The sequence below is a fragment of the Gracilinanus agilis genome, chromosome 2 (assembly GCF_016433145.1).
Source record: "Gracilinanus agilis isolate LMUSP501 chromosome 2, AgileGrace, whole genome shotgun sequence".
In the NCBI taxonomy this organism is placed as follows: Eukaryota; Metazoa; Chordata; class Mammalia; order Didelphimorphia; family Didelphidae; genus Gracilinanus; species Gracilinanus agilis.
In genome coordinates, this window is record NC_058131.1 from 194,932,156 (window position 1) to 194,954,241 (window position 22,086).

Genomic DNA, 22,086 nt, shown 5'->3' on the forward strand with positions numbered 1-22,086 from the left:
AGGTTAACTACCCATACAACTTCTCAGTGGTTCCCTGTCTGGGCAACTGTTATAAGGGATAGCTGACAGGCTTAGTTGAGCAAGCCTGTCAGGAGAGGAGAGGCATAGCTTTTGCCAGCAGCACCTACACAGAGGCCATGGGTAAGAGTGTGCTCTCTCTCCCACCAAATCCAAGCTTCCATAAAGCCAAAAGCCTCCATAGCCTCTAGCATTATTATCCATCCTCTCTATTTTTTTATAACTCAGTTTTGCTTTCTCATGATCATATAGTTATTAAGTATCTAAGGCCAGATTTAAATTCAGAAGAGTCTTCTTAACAGCAAGCCTGACACTATCCACTGCACCATCTAGCTGCCACTGAAACTAAATTAGATTACAGTATTTAAATTAATGTAGCCCAAGAAGTTTGTTACAGTCTTATTTTATTCATTATTATTTCATTTTGTTGCTTTTTACAGAAGAGAATCCTCAAGAGCCACCAAAGAGAAGAATTAAAAAGCGGAAACCAAAGAATATTTTGCAAAATCCCCATAATGTCCATGTAGAACAAACAAAATTTGAAGAGAATGAGAGTCATTTACAAGAAAAATTACAGCCACAGCATACAGATGGTCCACAAATAAGCAAAAATAAAAAAAGGAAACTGAAAAAGAAACAGCAAAAAGAAAGGAAGAGAGCAGCTGGCTTACTAACAAAAGCAACTGGCATCAGTTTTACATACCAGCCTGAAAGCAACAGTGAAGGAGAAGATTTTAAAGATACCAATGAAAAGGCAGATGGCATCCTAGACTTCTTACAAGCAACACAAGAAATTTATTTCTCTGACAGTATGTTCTCTCCTGTTTCATCTTTAGAATAATGGTACTGGCTGGAATTTGGAAAAATAAGCAGTGTTATTTATATGTTTCTCCATAGAATATTCAAAATACATAATATAAAGACAAATGTAGGATACTTTAATTCTTCCCAACATATTTTTCAGTACCTTGGCTACTAGCTTTAGATATTCCTTTTTTTTTTTTTAACCCTTACCTTCCATCTTAGAATCAATACTGTATGTTGGTTCCAAGGCAGAAGAGTGGTAAGGGCTAGACAATGGAGCAGTGTGGTGCTAAGTGATTTGCCCAGGGTCACACAGCTAGGAAGTGTCTGAGGTCAGACTTGAACCTAGGACCTCCTGCCTCTAGGCCTTGCTCTCAATCCACTGAGCCACCTAGCTTCCACTTTTGAGATATTCCTAATGGAGTAAATTGTAGTCGGTCTCATCAAAGTTCTTGAGAAGGATCATATTCATAAAACAAATTAATAACTCTTTTATAAGATATTAAGATAGATGGTCATTAACTATGCTTCTATATGACAAGTAAATAGATTAGAGAATTTGGAAAATTTTTATTCCCTAAAATTCATTGGAAGTAAAAGTACTTATAGTTTATTTCTCTACCTACATAATTTTTTTAACATTCCTTTATCAACCATTTTCTCACTGTTATTTTTTAATACTAATGAAAATGCCTTACATTTGCATAAGTCTTTAAATCCTTGCCTTTGGTGATTTTTTTAAAAGGTGGCCTGTAGGAGCCAATATGGGTTTACAAAGAGAAAGATATACTAAATTAAATACATTTCTTTTTTTTGATAATTATGAGAATTGATGAGGGTAGGTTATTAGAATGATATATTTTGATGAGAAGACCATCAGTCTTAAATGATATCATTGTGGACAACATGGAGATTAGATGAAATGGTAGACATTAGAATAACTTAGCAGGGGCAGCTGGGTAGCTCAGTGGATTGAGATTTAGGCCTAGAGATGGGAGGTCTTAGGTTCAAATCCAGCCTCAGACACTTCCCAGCTGTGTGACCCTGGGCAAGTCACTTGATCCCCATTGCCCGCCCTTACCACTCTTCTGCCTTGGAGCCAATACACAGAAGTTAAGGGTTTTTAAAAAAAAAAAAGAATAACAGCAATTTAAACAACTAAACTAAACTAACTCTTTATCAATGAATAATTGTTATCCTAGAGTGAGTCCCCCATGACTTATCCTAATTCAGCATTTTTATCAATATATCATAGAAGGCATATTTATCAAGTTTGTGTATTCCATTAAACTGAGAGCAATGCCTAAGGTTGACTGACAAATTCTGTGGATTTGAGCTTTTCATACACATATATGCTCTAAGAGTCTCATGAACTGAAATTTTTGTTTTTGTCACCTGTGTGATTTGGCATATTTTACCCAGTAACTCACATGGGGCCTTCATTACAAACAGGAGCCTAAATGTATTAATTAAGCAAAATTAAAATATAAATAATTGCATCTGGGAAATAAACTAAGAGGCTAAAATGCAAATTATTATTCATTAAAAAATGAAAATTAACTCATAACTATTTTTCAAAAGGTACTCTTAAAATTTTTCCTTTTCAAATCAAATTCTAACAATATAGCCAAGCAGAGAATATATGCAAAGAAGGGAAACAAATAGAGAATGAGAGAAGAGATTCATGTGCATGCATAAATATATATAGTTAAGCAAAAAAGAAATTGAGACTATAGCTTTTAAGGAACACATTTCTATAATAACAACCCAGAGCCATAACTAGATAATTTTTCTAGGATCTTATTGTACTGCACTTCGTGTGGGGTATATTAAAACTACTGATTAGAGAAGGTATAAGAATTAGACTTTATCTTTTTTTTAACCATTATTTGCTTCTGGGTAAGCATAGTGTTTTCCTGAGTTTAGTAACTCTATACTAGGTCTTATGTTTATTCTCTTAGTTGACATGTTCTTAGAGAAGGATATTCTGTCAACAAATCTTCAGAAGGATAGATCTTACTCAGAAGGAACAGAATAAGTTAAGTGGATAGAGAGGAAGTATTGCTATGACACTTTATATTAAGACATATATCAAAGAAAGTAGGTAGGTGGCTCAGTGGATTGAGAGCCAGGCCTAGAGACTGGAGGCCCTGGGTTCAAATTTAGCCTCAGACACTTTCTGGCTATGTGAACCTGGGGCAAGTCACTTAACATCCATTGCCTAGCCCTTACCACTCTTCTGCCTTGGAACCTATATACAGTAATGATTCTAAGACAGAAGGTAAATATTTTTTTAAAAAATGATGTACATGAAAAATGTTTGGTAAAGATCAACGAAACAAAAATGAAAGGGTTCTTATTGCTGTGGTAGATTACAGAAAGGGCTAAGTAGGCATGACAGATGAAGTGATAGAGGAATTCACTTCTTTCCTTGCCTTGCCAATAATTTACTTATGTATTCCCCAGAAGTAGAAGTATTGAATCAAGACTGGATAGCCATCTGTCAGAGATACAGAAATGCTATTTGGATTGGGAGAAAGGTTGAATTAGATGGCCTGAAAGGAACCTTCGTATTCTGTCAACTCATAGATAAACTGTGTCATAAAATACTCAAGTTACTTTTGGAGAATTTCTTGAATTTCCTTTTAGTATTCTCTTTATTTAAAATTTTATTTAGCTGGCCCATCCAATAGGGTGTTTTTACTGTCAAAACATGTAGTAATTATATGAAGGTTTATCAGCGACATCAGATGAGGAGGAAACTTGAGGCCCAGAAAGATTACAGATAGTGCAGAGCTAGCATTCAAACCCAAGGCCTTTCGAACCAGAGCCAACATTCTTTCATTGTAAATGAAAGTAATTGTTTCACTATTGTCCTCCTTCCAATTCTTTCCAGAAATGCTGCAAGAATTGATAAGAGAATACTTGCTAGATTGAACTATAAAAAAGACATCTTAAAATAGGCTTTGAAATAAAATGTCCTTGCCTTATCACTTCTAGCCTCCTCCACATTCCTAGCGCCTGCACACTTTTTCCTCCTTTCCTAGTGAGATGCAGTTGTCTGTAATGGTTACATTCCTTTGGCAAACCACCAAAAAGGAGAAAATCTCAGCAGTGGTATATAGCTTGTCCATGGTGGTCCAGATGTGCACTTGAAAAACTAACTTTCCACCAAATGCCAGTGGCACATGTGCCTAAAGTTCTGTATTTTTTCTCAGCTGATGGCTGGAATCATATGCCTGGGAATAGCCAAGCTCCTTTCTGAAGCAACAACCTGGAACAGAGGGAACTTCGTCTATTCTTAGGTGAGTAGGTCTGGCTCTGCTGAGAAATGATATAGGTACACATTTCTCAGATTCTATAGTTTACAACTGATAGTTCAATTTCCAGAGTCATGATAATCTCCCTCTCACTAACACCAACACATTTCACAAATATGAGCTTTTTCAGTTATATGCTTCAACAAGATCCAGTGCTATATCAATTACTGTTTTTCAAATTTAATTTGCTTTAAAAACTGTAAATATATGAAAATAAGAACTTATAATTTAGATATAGGGTGGATCTTCACATTGCAAAAAAAAATTCTTTAGTTCTCAAAGAATTTAGCAAAAACTTTTTTTTAAATAAAGGCAATTTAGCAATACCTTTAACTACTTAGCATATCTAAGTGTTACTTTATCAATCATTAATTACTTGGCAGAAATTTATAGAGGCAACCATTCCATTTTTTTGACACCTAAATTATTAGAAAATTCTTCCTAATGTCATGGTAAAAATGTATTTCCCTATAACTTCTGTCTTCTGAAACAACTCAAAATAAATTTACTCCCTCTCCATAAATTCATTGACTGTTAGAGTTGGAAGTGATTTTTTTGTCAAGCACTCTCTACCTTTTGATTGGAGATGAAGATTTAATGGCCAGAAGGTAGAATAAGTGCTCAACTAAGTTATTAAAGAAACGATATCCATTGACTGATATAAAGAAATGCCAAAGATGAGAGCGCAAACAGGAGTAGAGACCATTTGATCACAGTCATCATTAAATAAGATGCCTATAAAACCAGATCAAGACAGATAGGACAGAAAGTAGAAGAACTAGGACAAGCATTAAAAATCATGAGCCAGAATTTTAAAAAATAGAAAGTTCAGTTGTTTATGGGGAAGATGTCTTATGACGCGATAAAGAATCTGGGTGATGTCGGTTCTATCATCCTTTGCTTCTAAAAGGAGATCTATTTCTAGGACCCAGGACACAGACACATCTTCCTTCCTAGAGGATCTCCCAAGAGACAGACTGATTTAGTTGTGTGCCAACTATGAGATATTCTCACCAGCATAGGATTATGGTTTTCAATGAATTCCCACATTCCAGGCCATACCCCTCTCAGTCAACGTAAACATTGAGCAACTAACTACTCCTTGCCAGGTTCTGTGCTAAGTGCTGAGGAAAAAAAGAAGGCATAAGACAGTCCTGCCCTTAAGGAGCTTACAATCTAGTGAAGGAAAAGAACACACAAAAAGAGGCAGAAAAGCAGGAAAAGGGAAAGTACCCCCAACACTAGGATGTGATGATGTCAGATATATCCCAGGGTGGTGCAGCCAGATGAAGCATGAAGAAGTGTTCTGAGCTTAGTTACCTCCTTAAATGGAGTTTTTGGAGTTCATATCTTCATTAACAAAAGGTAGTGATGAAGTGGAGTATTAAGACTTGTGGGATCTTGGAGAAGGATAAGATGTACTGCAGATGCTCCCATGTCAGTCATTAAGGACAACCCTGATAACAGATTCTTCTTATCTGTCAATCAAATCAGGAGTGCAGAAGACCAAGAAACATGGGGATGGAGCTCAGGGTTATTCAGTGACCAGTGACAGTTGGGGTAATTATGGATTTATGAGATAAAACTGAGGAATGATCAGTATATCGATTACCACTGGAGCATGCCATACCTAGTCACCTACCTACAGTGATTTCCTAGAAGTTCAGTATTAATGAGTTACCTTTTTGCATGACTTGATTTCTTGTAGTGCATATTGGTTATTGTCTTGGGCAGTATTTATAATATAAGGTATAGAATATGTTGTTTGGATGGGGAAAAATGGATATTCTCATTGTGGAAATAGAAATAGCTATTATTATAGCTATTTATAACCTCCATTTTCTCTCCCTGATCTCTTGACAGCAAACATATTCAGATCTCTTAAGCACTGTATTTAGCAAATAACCCTTAGTAAACCCCAAAGTCTTTTCTCAGTCCTTTCCCTCTTTCGTTTTTCTATAGTATTTAATACCATTTGACTACCCATTCCCACTTAGTAGACTCTTTCCTCATTTTCTATGTCACTCCTCTCTCACGTTTCTACTAAGCATTACTTGATTTCCTTCACTGTTTCATCTTCTTCCTCCTTCCCCAAGAGTGTGTCTTCACCAAGACTATGTTCTGGGCCCTCTCCTCAATCTCATTCACTATTATGGCTTCAGTTATCACTTCTTTATAATTAGTTCTGAAACATATACATAGACAATCCAGAACTCTCACCTGAGGAACAGAATTGCCTAGTCTCTGTCTAGTCTCTTAGAGTAGGAAAGGATCTTACAGGAATCTAGTACCATCCATATAAATTCACAAAGAACAATTCATGTTAAATTAATGTAATTTCCTTTATAATTAAGACTAGTTACTGGCAAATCAGAGCTAACATATCTTGATTTCATCCAAGTATTTGATATGAAAAGTCATAAAAGTTTTGTGGACAAGGTGGAAAAATGTAGACTAGATGACAGTACAGTTAGGTGAATTCATAGCTTATTTGACTCAACCCAAAAAGAGTTTGTTGTACCTTTTCTTCATACTGCTGGGTTTTCAATTGCATAGCTCCTGGGATGTCACATTTTAAAAGCCAGTTCAAAAATATGAATGATTACTAAAATTTTATTTGTGAACCATTTTTCACAAATATCTTTGTTTTATATGAAGTGAGGTTCAACTATACTTATATTTTTTTGATTCCTGATTTTTTTAAATAAGCCTTTGTGATGAAACCACTTTTAAATAATTTATGATTAAAATCACACAAGAAATGTTATAGTAGCTCCACTATCTATAGTTTTGATTTTATTTTTTAATTCTACTAACTTACATGGTAGTGTCTTTTATCTTGATTTGACTATCCTATCACCTAAACTTTCCATATGTTTTTCCAATACAATGTATTATAATTGGGAAGATGCTTGCATGTTTCTGTTAGTAACTCCATTCAGAGTAATAAACATGCCTTTGTAGTGAAAGTCAATCAATATTTTCATTCTTATTCAACTTCCTATTTATAGTATTTATCTGTGTATGTGTGCATGTGTTTGTATGTGTGTATGCACATGCCCCTGTGTCCTACCATCCAACTCATTTGTCAAGAGTATATTACTTCAGGTAGATAACATGGTATAGTCAGTTAATTTGCTGTTAAGTCCTAGATTCCAGGTACAGGCTTTGTTCTGTCCATGTTAAAGAGTTAATGTGAAAACAAAATGAAATTTTGTATATAAAATTTTGTATATACCACTATAAAATTATATGTAAATATAAGGTGGCATTATTAACATTCCATTTGTAACATTGAGTATCTTAAAACACTATTTCCATACAAGATTCTTCTTGAGTGATCTAAAATTATTATATGTTTAAAAACACTATCAAAATTAAAATATTATTGAATAAAATGCTAAATTGTCTTGCCTTCTTTTCTTTAGGTAATTCTAAATCTTCTGGTTCGACTGCCTGCTGGGAAACTATCCAGGAGATTTTGAAACATCTTGAATTTCATCACATATCTTCCAAAGATATTATACTTATGCACCAAATGAAAACTCTGGTACTTTTACAAGATATTGAAAGATTGAAAGGTGCCTTGGAACTGTTCCAAGAACAATGCATGATGCCTTCTGGTATGTGCTACAATTTATTAATCATACTGTTTATGTTTTTCTCAAGATTTGCCTCAAAAAAAAAAAGCTTAAAAAAAGAGAAAATAATAATGCATCAGGATATATGATGATATTCATGTGATTCGATTGAATAACATAGTCTCCAAAGAAACCACAACTTTCTTTGTTTTCCTAATGGATTTTTAAAGTTTATGGAACAGTATGCAACCACTCCAATTCTCCAATCTGTGGCTAATTTAGAGAATGGTTATAAATCCCAAAGGGAAGTTCTTTATAGTTTTATCTGGAATAGGAAAACTCATCTCTTCCTCTCCTTTCACTTTATCTGCTTTGTTAAAATAAAAGTAATAAGACTTTCTGCACCTTTCAATTTTAGAAGCCAAAAAGAAAAAACTAAGATAACCAAGATTTAGCTTTAGCTTTCATTTAGAATATTAAGTACTTATTATATCAGCATTATGTTAAGCCCAAAGGGAAATGCAGAGAAGTATACACATAGGTTCTGCCCTCAGAGAGTATAGAGTCTAGTTGGAGAGAACTGAACACTAATGATAACTCTTTTGTGGTGGCAAAGAATTGGAAATTGAGAGGATACCCATCAATTAGAGAATGACTGAATAGATTATGTTCTCTGAATGTGCTAGAATACTATTGTTCTATAAGAAACGATGATGGGAATGGTTTCAGAAAAATCTGGAAAAACTTATAAGAACTGATGCAAAGTAAAGTGAGCAGAACCAGAAGACCACTGTATGTAGTACAGTAATAATAGCAATAATGTATGATGAACAACTATGAAAGACTTGGTAATTGATCAATATAGCGATCTACCAGAACTCCAAAGGATTCATGATGTAAAATGCAATCCACCTCCAGGGAGAGAACTGATGGTCTTAGAGTACAAATTGAAACAGATTTTTATTCTTTTCTTTATTCTCCTCTTTTGGGGGGCGGGGCATTGGGGTTAGGAAGGAGTAGCTAACAAAGAGATATGTTCTACAAGGCTTCTTATATATAATAGGTATCATTTCTAGCCTCAGTGAGTAGGGTAGAGGTGAAGGAATGGGGAGAACTAAAAATAAAAATGAAATAATTTTAAAATAATTTTAAAATCTTGGGTGTTTATACAAAAAAATCAGTTTTATGATAAATATATCTTTTTCAAAGTATAAGTTGAGAAAGCTGTGGATACAGTATAGAAGCAATATCATAGATTTTTAAAATAATGAATCATTTTTGGGCATGTAATCACATATATGTCTCTTTAATATACATGTACACACACTTGGTCTTTAATAGTATATCTCATTCCTTAGAGCTTTGTTTATACCCAGGTGTTTTATTTGGTGTGAAACAAAAGTGCCTTACCTGACTTCACCCATTGAAATTCTCAGATAGGATGCCTCTATAGGTATGCCTCATTTTATGTAGTAGGCAGAAATATAGATATGTTTTAAAAACCTTACCTTCTATCTTAGTATGAATTCCAAAACAGAAAAGTTGCAAGGACTGAGCAATAGGAATTAATTGACTTGCCCAAGTTCACACAACTAGAAAGAATCTGAAGCCAGATTTGAACCCAGGTCCTCCTAACTCCAGACCTGGCTCTCTATCCACTGTGCTGCCTAGCTGCCCCAGTAGATAGATTTCTTAACAACCTTCATATCAATCAAATAATTGTACTTAAATACTGGAAATGATATATATTTTCAGCATTATGGGTTTTCTCTTCATCAGTGCTATGGCAGGCCATCTTACTGAGTTATTTTGGCTAAAAATAAAGCCTTGGCCTCATAAGTGACCAGATTTCTGGTGATGAGACTCTTTACACTTGAGCTATGCCCTCATTCCATTGCTGACCCTGAACATGGAGTATTTCCAACTTAGCAGGATCTGCCAGAGCTTATGGTGTATTAAGATTTAGGAACCTGGGTTTACTTCTACATCACAATGAGGTATTAGAAAAGAACTTTAATGAAGGCAATGTACCTGACAGGTTGTATGCAAATCAGTGTTTTTTGTTGCTCTCCTTTTAAAATATATATAGAAACTTACTACTTAAAGGATTCTTCATGTAAATCCTTTTGAAATGCACTTGTTAAGAAAAATAAATTAAATATAAACACCTCCTATCAAAGTCCCATTCCACTTCTCTCAGGATAGAGATCTCTTCTAGCAGAGCATAAACACTGATAGATCACACCTGGCTAGAGACTACAAGGAAGACTTAGAGCAAGATGGCTGAAATATTGTATCACTTGCCCTCATGATGGCCTCCTTAAAACTCTAAGAAATGTGGCAAATAAAATAATGAAAATAACAGCAAGAAGAGGAAAAAAGATACAATTCCCTTCAAGGTAAATCCTCTAGAAGAAAAAAAAATAACAAGACCATATTGTAGCTCATATCATTGTGCCCATCATTACTTGTTACCTACACAAATTAATCCCAAGTTTTAAATTCCACACAGAACTCCACATAATTACATGATATCAGATAGTCTATCAGTTGCAGCCTTTTGTTGTCTCTTCTTAGCAGTGATTCAGCTAGATTGTTTCCCTGCCTTCCCATGTCACCTTTGTTCTGTCCCAGTAATTTAGAGAGAAAGCTGCTGAAGAGTAAAGAAATTATCAGCAGTGTAGGGCAGATCACAGTTCTATCTAGAACTACAGCCTCTAGAAGAAAGAACAAATGAGATGTGGGATATAAACTTTCCCTCCAGTCAATAACCCCAAAATAAGTTAAAAGACAAATGAAAGAAAATATCTCAGCCATAAGAAGTAAAGGAAGACGATTTCTAACAAAGTTCCTAGGTTGAGAAGGTATCTAAGTCTCCTCATTCTGTGGGGGCAAGTAATTCACCAGTTAGATTAAAGGAATAAAAAATAAAAAGCAAGGAGGGAAAGGGAGAAAACTCATCATGGAAAGGTATATCACAAAAAAAAACCAACAGAGGCTAATAAAGAAGGGCAAAAGTTATCAAACAAATGTAAAGATATTCCAAAACATACTTATTATCAGCATAATTATTCAGAGGTAAAGAAATCCCTAAAGAAAAGGAAAGGATTATTAGTATAAATTCTACAGAAATTTGGGATATGACATTGGAACAATTACAAAAGCCTCCAAAATGGGTCTGAAGAATTAAAAGAAGAATTAAGAATGGAACTTAGATTTCCCAGAATAGTTTCAATTTCAGTTAAGTTGTTGAAACAGTTAGGCACAGTGGGATAGAACATGGGGCCAGGAAGATATGAGTTTAAATCTTGCCTTAAACACTTAATATCTGTGTAACCAGGGGAAAATCATTAATCTTCTGTTTGCCTCAACTTTAAATTGAGAATGATAACAAAAGTATCTACTTCCTAGGGTTATTGTGAGAATCAAATGAAATAATATTTTGTAAAGCATTTCGCACAGTACCTAACATATAGGAGGTGCTATAAAAATGCTTCTTCCTTCCCTAAAGAGGGAATGTTGATTCTCTCCCTAACTCACAGTTGAGCCAGATGAAGGAAGGAACATTGTTTTCCAAATACTCCACCTTGAATTATGGACATTGTAAAAAAGATGGGGCACCAGGGATGTAAAATGTGACCTAATGGTTTGTGGGTATACACACTGGGTTGAAGGAGAGACAGGACCAACCAGGATAGGAAGAGCAGAGTTCACTGCCAAGCTGCTGTTAACTGTCAAGAATGGCAGTTGGCCCAGCTCACCCAGCTCACCCCTAGACCAGGGTCTATGGAACCAGCAGGCAAGGTAAAGGTTTTTAACAGTTTTAATTATGATTAACTAAATAAAGGTGGGATAAAGGATTCTGCACTTAAAAACCTAAAGGGCAAATCACAGGGGCAAAGGGAGGACTTGTCTACTCTAATTCTAATTGACCTAGGCCAGGCAGGGCTCAGAGGAGCAGTTCTGGGGTCACTAGGAAGGCTGCTTCAAACCTGGTTCCAGCCAGGTTTGACCAGCACAGCTAATGGGCCTGAGGGTGGCTTTGAGGGTTCTCATGGTATTCCAAAGATGATCACAGGATGCCAAAAGCCAAGGTGGTCCAAGGTACCCAAGTAGAGTGTGCTTGAGATGCTGTCCACCAGATCCCAAACCCCTCCTCCACTTGGTGCAGCTCTGCAGGTTTTGTCCACTTGCTGAAAGCCACCACCACTCAGGATCCCAGGGAATCAGGATGCAGGGTGTCCTTAATTCTTGAGATCTCCCAGGCCTAGCAACAGTTTGTGCCAACCACTAATGGAGTCTCTCTCAGAGCACAAGCCCACTTCCTGCTCCTTCATTCCATCTTGGAGCCCTTCCTGCTAGGTCCATATAAACTATATGTAACTAATACTAAATGATCTTCCTCACAACAACATAGAATTTAGAAGGAACATGTTAAAATATGACCATGAATAACAGAATTGGTTCTAGAGTATAACTGAAGGGGAAATAGTATGGAAAGGGATATATATGTATATTTTTAAAGGGACTCTACAAATGAAATATTATACAAATTAGAGAGGAGGAAGTGGAAGAAGTAGCATTCTATAGTATTATTCTTTTTATAGTTTCCTAAAGGAGTGAGAAAATATAATAAAAAATAAACTCAGAGAATGAGATCAGGAAAATAGAAGGGACTATAAAAGAGACTATAGGAAGAGATAGATCAGACTAGTATAATCAAAATAAACTTCAGGGACTAAGTACAGATTCAAAATAGGAGGAAAAATAATAAAAATAAATTGAACAAAATATAAACTTAACTCTAAATATAAGTGGATTGAACTCATCAGAAAAATGAAAGAAAATAGAATATTGAATAAGAAAGCCAGTGCAATAATGTGCTGCATACAAAATACTTATTACAAATTATAAAGAATACCAAAATGCTTATTGTAAAATATTTAGTACAAATTATAAAGTAGTTTGAAATATTCATAACTATACTTTGTAGTTGCAAAAAATTGGAAACAAAAGATTATGCTCATCAGTTCAGGAATGCCTAAAAAACCCCAACAAACTAAAGAATCTCATTATAATGGGATATCAATATTCAGTAAAAAAATTACAAGTATATAACATTAAGAAAAACTAGCATTTTTAAAAAACTGATATAAATTTAAATGATCGGGACCAATCATATACACTGACTGCCAGTGTAAAAAGATCACTGAAGCTGGACTATGAGTAATTTTAAAACTAATAAAGATACAGATAATAAACATACCTTACTGAAATACAGGGGCCTGTTTGGGAAGATATAGTCACTGTAATCAGGCATTTGTAGTTAATTGATTTTCTTTGACAAAAGGGGAAATCCAATCTGGAATGGAGATAGGTTTTTCCTCAACAAATGGCTATTAAATAAGGCTAAAATATATTTTAAAAGTTAATAAAATAAAAGGTAAAGATAAATTTTTGTGGTTCAAGCATGTTTAGAAAAGAGAATTTACAGAAATAAAAAAACCAATGATGCAAATCAGCTACTAATGATCATTTTATAGAGTTTCCTGGGGATTGAAAAAGTCAAATGATTTGCCCAGAGTCACACAGGCAGTATACCAGAGAGATAGGATTTCAACAAAGGTCTTCTGACTCCAAGGCCAGCCCCTACAAACTGAAAATTGGAAATTGGAATAAAATGCACAGTAAGGCCCTCTTAATCATGGCTTCACTTTCCACTTTTTGTTATTTGTGTCAACCCAAAGTGCTAGAGGTCTGCTCACAAAGGGCCAGAAGTCTTGTGGCAGTGGTCTGCCCCACAGTGGCATTCTCTTCTGCTTGCACTTTTACTTTTTTTTGGTTTGTTTTTTTCTTTTTCGAAGGTTTGAGGAGGTGGGGAAGAGAAGGCCATGGAGTTCCTTGAAAGGCAGAAGCAGGGAGAGAAAGCACATTTATATGGGGATCAGTAGGAGTTAACATATCCATGATATGTATCTAAATATGGAGGACCTACTGTATTATGCTTTAGTTCATTTTCCCAGAAAGGCAGGAATTGCAATTGTGATTTCATGTCAAGAGAAGTAAACAGGAAAACTGTATTATGCATAAAGACACCAAAGAAAAAAAAGTATATTTTTATATATGTGTATGCATTTTTAAATAGTATAGTATCCAAGTTCCTAAAGGAAACACTAGACAAATTGCAAAATGATGCTTTAATATTCTTCTGTCAGAATAAGCAAACCTCAGAAAAAGATGAACAAGTTAAAATGTAGATTCAAAAAGAGTGTTGGGAAAACTAGAATTGAAATACTTTGAGCAATTTCTTTTTTAAAGATATTTTATTAACCAATTACATGTAATAATTTTCCAAATAAGTTTTCTAAAGTTATAAGATCCAAATTGTCTCCCTCTCTCTTTTCCCTCTCCTCCCCCAAGATAGTAAGCAATTGGATCTAGGTTATACTTGTATTATTATACAAAATATGTTTCCATATTGTTCATCATAAGAGAATACACATTTAAAAACTAAAATGAAAAATAGTGAGTTTTGATCTGCATTCCTTAACATCTTTCTCTAGATAAGATAGTATTCTTTGTCACAAATTGTCTTGTATCATTGTATTGCTGAGAGTAGCCAAGTTTATTACATTTGATTGTCCCATAGTATTTCTGTTACTCTGTATAATGTTTTCATGGTTCTGCTTATTTCTTTGTATATCAGTTCATGTAGATCTTTCCAGTTCTTTCTGAAATCATGCTGTTCATCATTCCTTAAAGAGCAATAGTATTCCATCACAGTTGTATACCACAGTTTGTTGAGCCATTCCCCAACTAAGGGATATCATCTTAGTTTCCAATTCTTTGCCACCACAGAAAGCACAACTATAAATATTTTTATATAAATGGATACTTTCCCATTTAAAAAAAAATCTCTTTGGGATACAGACCCACGAGTGGTATTACCAGGTCAAAGATATGCATTGATTCCAGATTGCCCTCCAGAATGGTTGGATCAGTTTACAACTCTACCAGCAATGCATTAGTGTCCCAATTTGCCACATCTCCTCCAACATTTACCACTTTACTGGCAATTTTTGGCAATTTCTAAATGAGAATATTATAGAATATACATTTTTATAAGCATCAGAAGGATCATTCCCAAAAAGTGAGCAAGTTCAGAGCACAAAGAAGTCATAAATGTGAAAAAAAAATAACAAACATATCCTCTTACAGAGCATATTGCAATAAAAATAGCAATCAATAAAGGCAATAGGAGAAAAAAATAATAAACCTAAATGGAAAATAAATAACAGTATCCTAAATAATGAATGGGTCAGATTTAGTGGATACAGCTCCAGGCCTGGAGACAGGAGGCCCTTGGTTCAAATTTGGCCTCAAACACTTCCTAGTTGTATGACCCTGAGCAAGTCATTTAACCCCAATATCCTAGTCTTTACCATTCTTCTGCCTTGAAACTGATACTTAGTATCAATTCTAAAACAAGCTAAGGTTTTAAAAATAAATAAATAACAAATGAGTCAAAAGAACATAAAAACAATTAACATCAAAAAAGTTTTTTAATAAGAAATGGTGGAGATAGGGACCAAACTTGTGGCATTGTTGATCTAAGGAACTCCCATATAGGGAAACACCTTTTGGAAGTTCCTGTGAGTAGAGCCAAGATGGTGGAAAGTAGAATCTGGGAAGCTTGAAACCACCATGAGAAGCCTTTACAACCAATATTAAAATAATGCCACAAAATGAAGACATGAGTGAAAGAACCAACAAGTAGACATAGTGAAACAACTTTCAAGAAGAAAAAACCTAAAAGGTAGTCAGAGAATATCTGGGGCACTGGGGTGAAAGGAGAGCACAGCCAGCAGGAGGCTACATAGCAAGCAGTCAAGAATAAGCTCCCCCACCCCCACCTCACATCTGTTGTGCCTGGTTCTGAACTTGAGCCCAAGGCAACATCCAGAACCTGAGACCCTGCCTAGGCAGATAGAGATCCAACCAACACACACCCCTTGAAATTCCAAATCTACAGTGAAGTCTTAAACTCTAGCCCAGGGTAGTCTGTGCTAAAGCAGCCTGCTCTGTGTAGGCTCAAAGCAAAGCCAGGAATCCCAGCCTGGGCATGTGGCAAGGACATAGATCCCATTTGGGGGTAGTTGGTAGACCCAAAGTGGGGATGGGAGGCCTCATGATCCTCTTGTTAAAGCTCAAGATGGAGCCTCAGGGCAAGACAGTCTACTTTGAACCTGACTTGATCAAGCCCAAAGTGAGACCAAAAGCCTATATATACCTAAGCCTAAAGCAAGAACTTCAACTATCAGCATCTCAAGGATTAATTGAATCAGCAGTAGGAGGAGACTCTCAGCCCTCAGGCCATCATACCATCTTGGAAGAATGAATGAAACTGGCAGAAACCTAGAAATAAAACTAAGGCTAGCATCAAAAGAGGACTGAAGTTTAAGAGGGTACCCTACCCACCCAGAGAACAGAGCCTACCTATAAAAAAGGTTGTGAAAATGAATAGACAACCAAAAAAGCACCTAACTATAGAGAATCTTTATGGAGACAAAGAGCAAAATACAGATCTAAAAGGGGACAGTAAAAGCCAAGCAAATACAAAGTCCAAAAGAAAAATATAAATTAGACACAGATTCTGGAAGAGCTCAAAAAAGGACTTTAAAAAACAATTAAGAGAGGCAGAAGAAAAATGGGGAAGAGAAATGAAAGCAGTGCAAGAAGAAATGAAAAAGGAGGCTCAAAAGTTGACAGGAAAATCAAACCTTAAAAATTAGAATTGAGCAACTAGAAACAAATGTTTTCATGAGACATCAAGAAACAATAAAACAATCAAAAGAATGAAAAAAAATAACAGAAGAAAACATGAAATATCTCATTGAAACAACAACTGGCCTGGAAAATAGATCCAGGAGAGACAATTAAAGAATTATTGGAGGGGGCAGCTGGGTAGCTCAGTGGAGTGAGAGTCAGGCCTAGGGACAGGAGGTCCTAGGTTCAAACCCGGCCTCAGCCACTTCCCAGCTGTGTGACCCTGGGCAAGTCACTTGACCCCCATTGCCCACCCTTACCACTCTTCCACCTATGAGACAATACACCGAAGTTAAGGGTCTAAAAAAAAAAAAAAAGAATTATTGGACTATGTGAAAGCCATGCTCAAAAAAAAAAAAAAAAAAAAACTTGGACATCATAATACAAGAAAACTGCCCAGATATTTATTCTTGAACAAGAAAATAAAATAGAAATTGAAAGAATTGACATATCACCTCCAGAAAGAAATCCTCACCTCCAGGAATATAATAGCTAAATTCAAGATCCCCAAGCCAAGGAAAAAAATACTGCAAGCAGCCAGAATGAAACAATTCAGATACCACGGAGCTACAATCAGGATAACACAGGACTTTGCAGTTTCCACATTAAAAGACTGGAAAGCATGGAATATGATATTCAGGAAGGTGAAAGATCTAGGTTTACAACCCCGTCACCTATCCAGCAAAACAGAGTATATTCTTTCAGGGAAAAAAATGGTCATTCGATAAGATAAAATATGTCCAAGCATTCCTCAGGAAAAGACAGACCTAAACAAAAAATGTGAAGTCTAAACATGAGACCCAAGAGAAGCCTAAAAATAAGCATGAGAAAATTTAAGAGACTCAATAAGGTCAAACTGTATGTATTCCTACCTGGAATAGAGGATGTCTTCTGTAGTTCTTAAACATTATTCTTAGTAATAGAGCAGATAGGAGGGGTATACTTAGACAGTAGGAAAAGAAGTTGATTATGATGATAAGAATTTTTAAAAAACAAGGGGTGTAAAAGAGGATTGCACTGAGAGAAAAGGGAAGGGAGAAATGGAATGGAGTAAATTAAAGAGGCATGAAAAATTATTACAAGAGAGGGGAGGATGAGGGTGGTGATAGGCAATGCTTAAACTTTACTCTCATTGTAACTGACTTAGAGAGGGAATAACAACCATACTATTGATTTACAGAATTCTGTGTTACTCTACAGAGAAGTAAAAGGAGAATAAGATAAGAGAAGGGGTTGGGGTGGGGGTAAAAGGAGGGAGGGAAAAGTTGGGGGTGATGATAAAAAACAAAACACTGGTGAGGAAGAAGTGAGTGAAAGGAAATAGAGCAAGATCAAAAGGGGAAAATAAAATGAAGGGCAATATACAGTAATCATAACTGTGAATGTAAATGGCATGAACTCACCCATAAAACAGAAGCAGATAGCAGAGTGGTTTAAAAACCAGAATCCTACTTACTATATCCTGTTTACAAGAAACACATTTGAGGCAGGGTGACACACACAGAGTAAAGGTAAAAGGCTGAAGCAGAATTTATTATGCATCATTTAAAGTAAAAAAAAGCACGAGTAGCGATCATGATCTCAGACAAAGCTAAAGCAAAAATAGATGTGATTAAAAGAAATAAGGAAGGAAAATACATCTTGCTAAAAAGTACTGTAAACAATGAAGTAATATCAATACTCAACATATATGCACCAAATGGTATAGCATCCAGATTTTTAAAGGAGAAACTAAAGGAGCTTAAAGAGGAAATAGATATTAAACTATACTAGTGGGGGACCTCAACCTTTCCCTATCAGAACTAGATAAATCAAACCTAAAAATAAATAAGAAAGAAGTATGGGAAAAGTGAATGAAATTTTTTAAAAATTAGAATTAGTAGATATTTGAAGAAAAGTGAATAGAAATAAAAAGGAATATACCTTTTTTTTCAGTAGCACACGGTTCAATTACAAAGATTTATCATGTACTAAGGCAGTGATTCCCAAAGTGAGCGCCACCGCCCCCTGGTGGGTGCTGCAGTGATCCAGGGGGTGCAGTGATGGCCACAGGTGCATTTGGGGGCAGCGAATAACTGTAAGGGGGCAGTGATAGTATGTGACAGGGGGCGCTAAGTAATATTTTTTCTGGAAAGGGGGTGGTAGGCAAAAAAAGTTTGGGAACCACTGTTCTAAGGCATAAAAACATTGCAAATGCAGAAAAGCAGAAATAATGAATGTAATTTTTTCAGATCATAACATGATAAAAATTATAATTAATAAGGTACATGGAGAGGTAAATTAAAAATTAAATAATCTTATTCTCCAAAATTGGTGTAAGAACAAATCATAGAAACAATTACTGATTTCACTGAATAGAATAACAATGAGGAAACAACATATCAAAATTTATGGGATACAGAAAAAGTGGTACTCAGGGGAAAATTCATGTCCCTAAGTGCCTAAACTAACAAAAAAGAGAAAGAAGAGATGAACAAATTGGGCATGCAACTAAAAAAACTAGAAAAAGAACAAATTAAAAATCCTCAGAAAAAAGACCAAATTGAAAAAACTAAAAATCAAAGGAGAAATTAATAAAATTGGAAAAAAAAAATAAAATAAAATATTGGTTAATCTAATTTTAAAAAATAGAAAGAAAGTATTTATTAATAAATTAAATATGTATTTTTTTTAATTATGCTTCATGTCATCAATAAGTAACAGTCAGTTTGGAAGGGATGTGGAATGAGAGACACATTATTAATACATTGTTGGTGGATCTGTGAATGACATAGCCTTTTTGGAAAACAACTTAGAATTATACAAACAAAGGGACAAAAATGTCTGTACCCTTTGACCCAGAGATTCCATAACTGGGCTTATCCTCCAAGGGAATTTCAATAAGAAGAAAGTCATCACATGCTCCAAAATAGTTATAAAAATATTTCAAACAGCACTTTTTGTGTTTGCTAACAACAAGAATTGGATACAAAATAAATGCTCATCAATTGTTTGGTTTTGTTTTTTCAGACACAGCTAACTTCTGGGGTTTTCTTGGAAAAGATACTGGAATGGTTTGCCATTTTCTTTTCCATTGCATTTTACAAATGAGGAAACTAAGGCAGGCCAGGTTAAAAGTCTTTCCCCGGGCCACATAGTATATGAGACTAGATAAAGTCTTCCTAACTCCAGACCTGCACACTATCCACTGCACCACTTAGCTGCCCATCAATTAGGGAATGGCTAAACAATTTATGGTACATTAATATAATGGAATATTACTGTGCTATAAGAAATAATGTATGTGATGACTATAGAGAAGCATGGAAAGAACTAGATGATCTGATGCACAGTAAACTAAGCAGGGAGACAAGAAAAAAATATACACTTAAAAGAGCAAATGGGGCTCAACTGAAGGTATATGAGAAGATACCCCAACTCATCTTTTCATGGATTTAGGTGGTATATAGGTATGTACCTACTACACATGTTTTCAGACTTTTTCAGTTTATCGGCTGCCCCTGCTGATTTTTTTCCTTGCTAAAAGTACTGTTTTTCATATGAGATAGCTCTCTAGGAAGGAGAGGAAAGATATTTGGGATATGTATGGAAATATAAGAAACAAACAAAAAAACTCAATAAAGACATTTTCTTAAAAAGAATTTACATGCTCCTTGAGGGCAGAAACTGTCTTTCTTTCAACTTGTATTTGTATTCCCTACACTTAGCATAAGTACCTGGCACACAATAAATGCCATTAATTGCTCTCATCCTGACCTAAAAAAAAAAAAAAAAAAAAAAAAAAAACTATTGCCAAGCAAGCCTGACTTCCAAAAGGTTTCCACTAAGCCAGAAAGGCTCTAATTATTGACCATCTATGTCCCAGTATCTGTTTTAAGCCCAGTCAAGCAAAATTCAGAAAGGCACCACACTTGAAGAGTTGACCATCTGGTGATTAATTTTGAGATCCTGATGAACATCCTTATGGGGATAAAATCAAACATTATTTTCCTTACTAAAGTTTCCAAGATTCTTTTTTAAGACAACTCTGAATCTACAAGGGTGAGGTCTAAAATAATATATACAGTCAGAATTTTTCTCATCTGTAAATCAAATTTTTTACCTTTATGTGTAAGTTAAATGAGTTACTACTACAATTTCTTGCTATTCCTAAATGTCAGATTTACATTGTGGCAAATTCTTCACAGTTTACTTGGTTTTAATTTATAATGCATAGTTGTTTTTTTGCTTTTCAGACCATGCAAAAGAAATTGCAACTCTTTTTCATTACTGGATTACAGATATACTTCCTATAAGGTCTGGATGCCCATCTGTAAAGAGTTAAAATTTAATAATAGGAAAAAAGCCTGAAAGAAGAAATATGAAATGCCTGAGAATTCTAAATGCTGCAGTGGCCAAGTGATTTTAAAAGAAAGAAGTTCCATATTTTTACAGTGTAAATCAAATATTGTAAATTGGTAAGATGTATCTGTTATTTTGCTTGTGTGAAATAAACAGTAGGTATTAAGATTTTGAATGTTAAAATCAGGAGATTAGAATTGAAATGTTACTTATACATTTATTTTTTCAGTGTATAGGTATTAAATTAACATTGAGATTCTTTTTGCCCTAAAGGAAATACAAAAATATACTTTGTGGAATCAAATCAACTATTGTTTTGAAGCCATAATAAATTTTTAATTGTCTAGATCACACTGAATTTTAAAATATTTTTTAGAAAACTTTATTATCCCTAATTTTTGAGAATGTTTAATGCCAGATTTCTGTTGTGGAGATTTTGAGGGGGACAGAGGCAGGGGAGTGAGTAGGACTGTGGATTTTAAGAGCATTTGCTTTGACGTGTTGGAAAAAGCACTAGATATATGGATTCAAATTCAGATTTTAATCAAACGTGGTATAGATTAAAATCTTTGACCCTACCCCTTATTACTGTGCTTGTACTTTGGTTTTTTAAATATCAGATAGAAACTTTCATTTATAAAATAAGGAGGTTGGACTAGATTAATAAACTTGCCTTCCAGCCCAGCCTGTAATGCTAACCATCTCATAGTTTAGGAACCACGTGATCCACAATCCCAGAATTTTCAAGTCAGAGGAAAACTGAACTTAAATCCAGTTCAGCTTTTGAAGAAAGGATTTCCCCAAGGCTGGCCAGAGCCTTCTGACTGTAGGGAAAGAGCTATCCAGAGTATCTCTCAGGTCCGTCTGCAAGGCACAGTATAGAAACCATTAGAAAATAGAAACAAACGGATAGATCTCTCTTGCAGTAATAGCTATCCCACGGGCAATCCCCATTTCCATTCCCATTTCCATTCTGATTTTTTTTTCCTTGCCTCAGTTCTATCCCTGAAAACACTTTTTCCTCACTTAGAATATCCTTTTACCTGGTAGGATGAAGAGTTAAGAAATACTGACTGACTTCCAGAACTGGGAGGCGGAAGGGGAGGCCGTGTGGTGCTGATTTTGTAATCCGAACCCAAAAAGCCTAAGCGCCCCCAAAAGTGCCACTTGAGAGGCCGTTCTGGGCAGATTCAGAC

General features: G+C 35.2%; 1 protein-coding gene across 5 annotated transcripts in view; it reads left to right on the forward strand.

Moving 5' to 3' along the window:
• ERICH1 (glutamate rich 1) overlaps positions 1-22,086 on the forward strand; it is a 160,676-nt gene that overhangs the window by 90,311 nt on the left and 48,279 nt on the right. For 3 of the 5 annotated variants that reach the window (XM_044663606.1, XM_044663603.1, XM_044663604.1), the window contains 2 exons: positions 459-827; positions 7,571-7,765. In XM_044663606.1, coding sequence (XP_044519541.1) covers positions 459-827; positions 7,571-7,765 — 564 coding nt within the window. Of the gene's footprint in view, positions 1-458; positions 828-4,040; positions 4,128-7,570; positions 7,766-20,784; positions 21,495-22,086 lie in introns of those variants that run through there. The other 2 variants (XM_044663605.1, XM_044663607.1) reach the window with 2 other exon arrangements.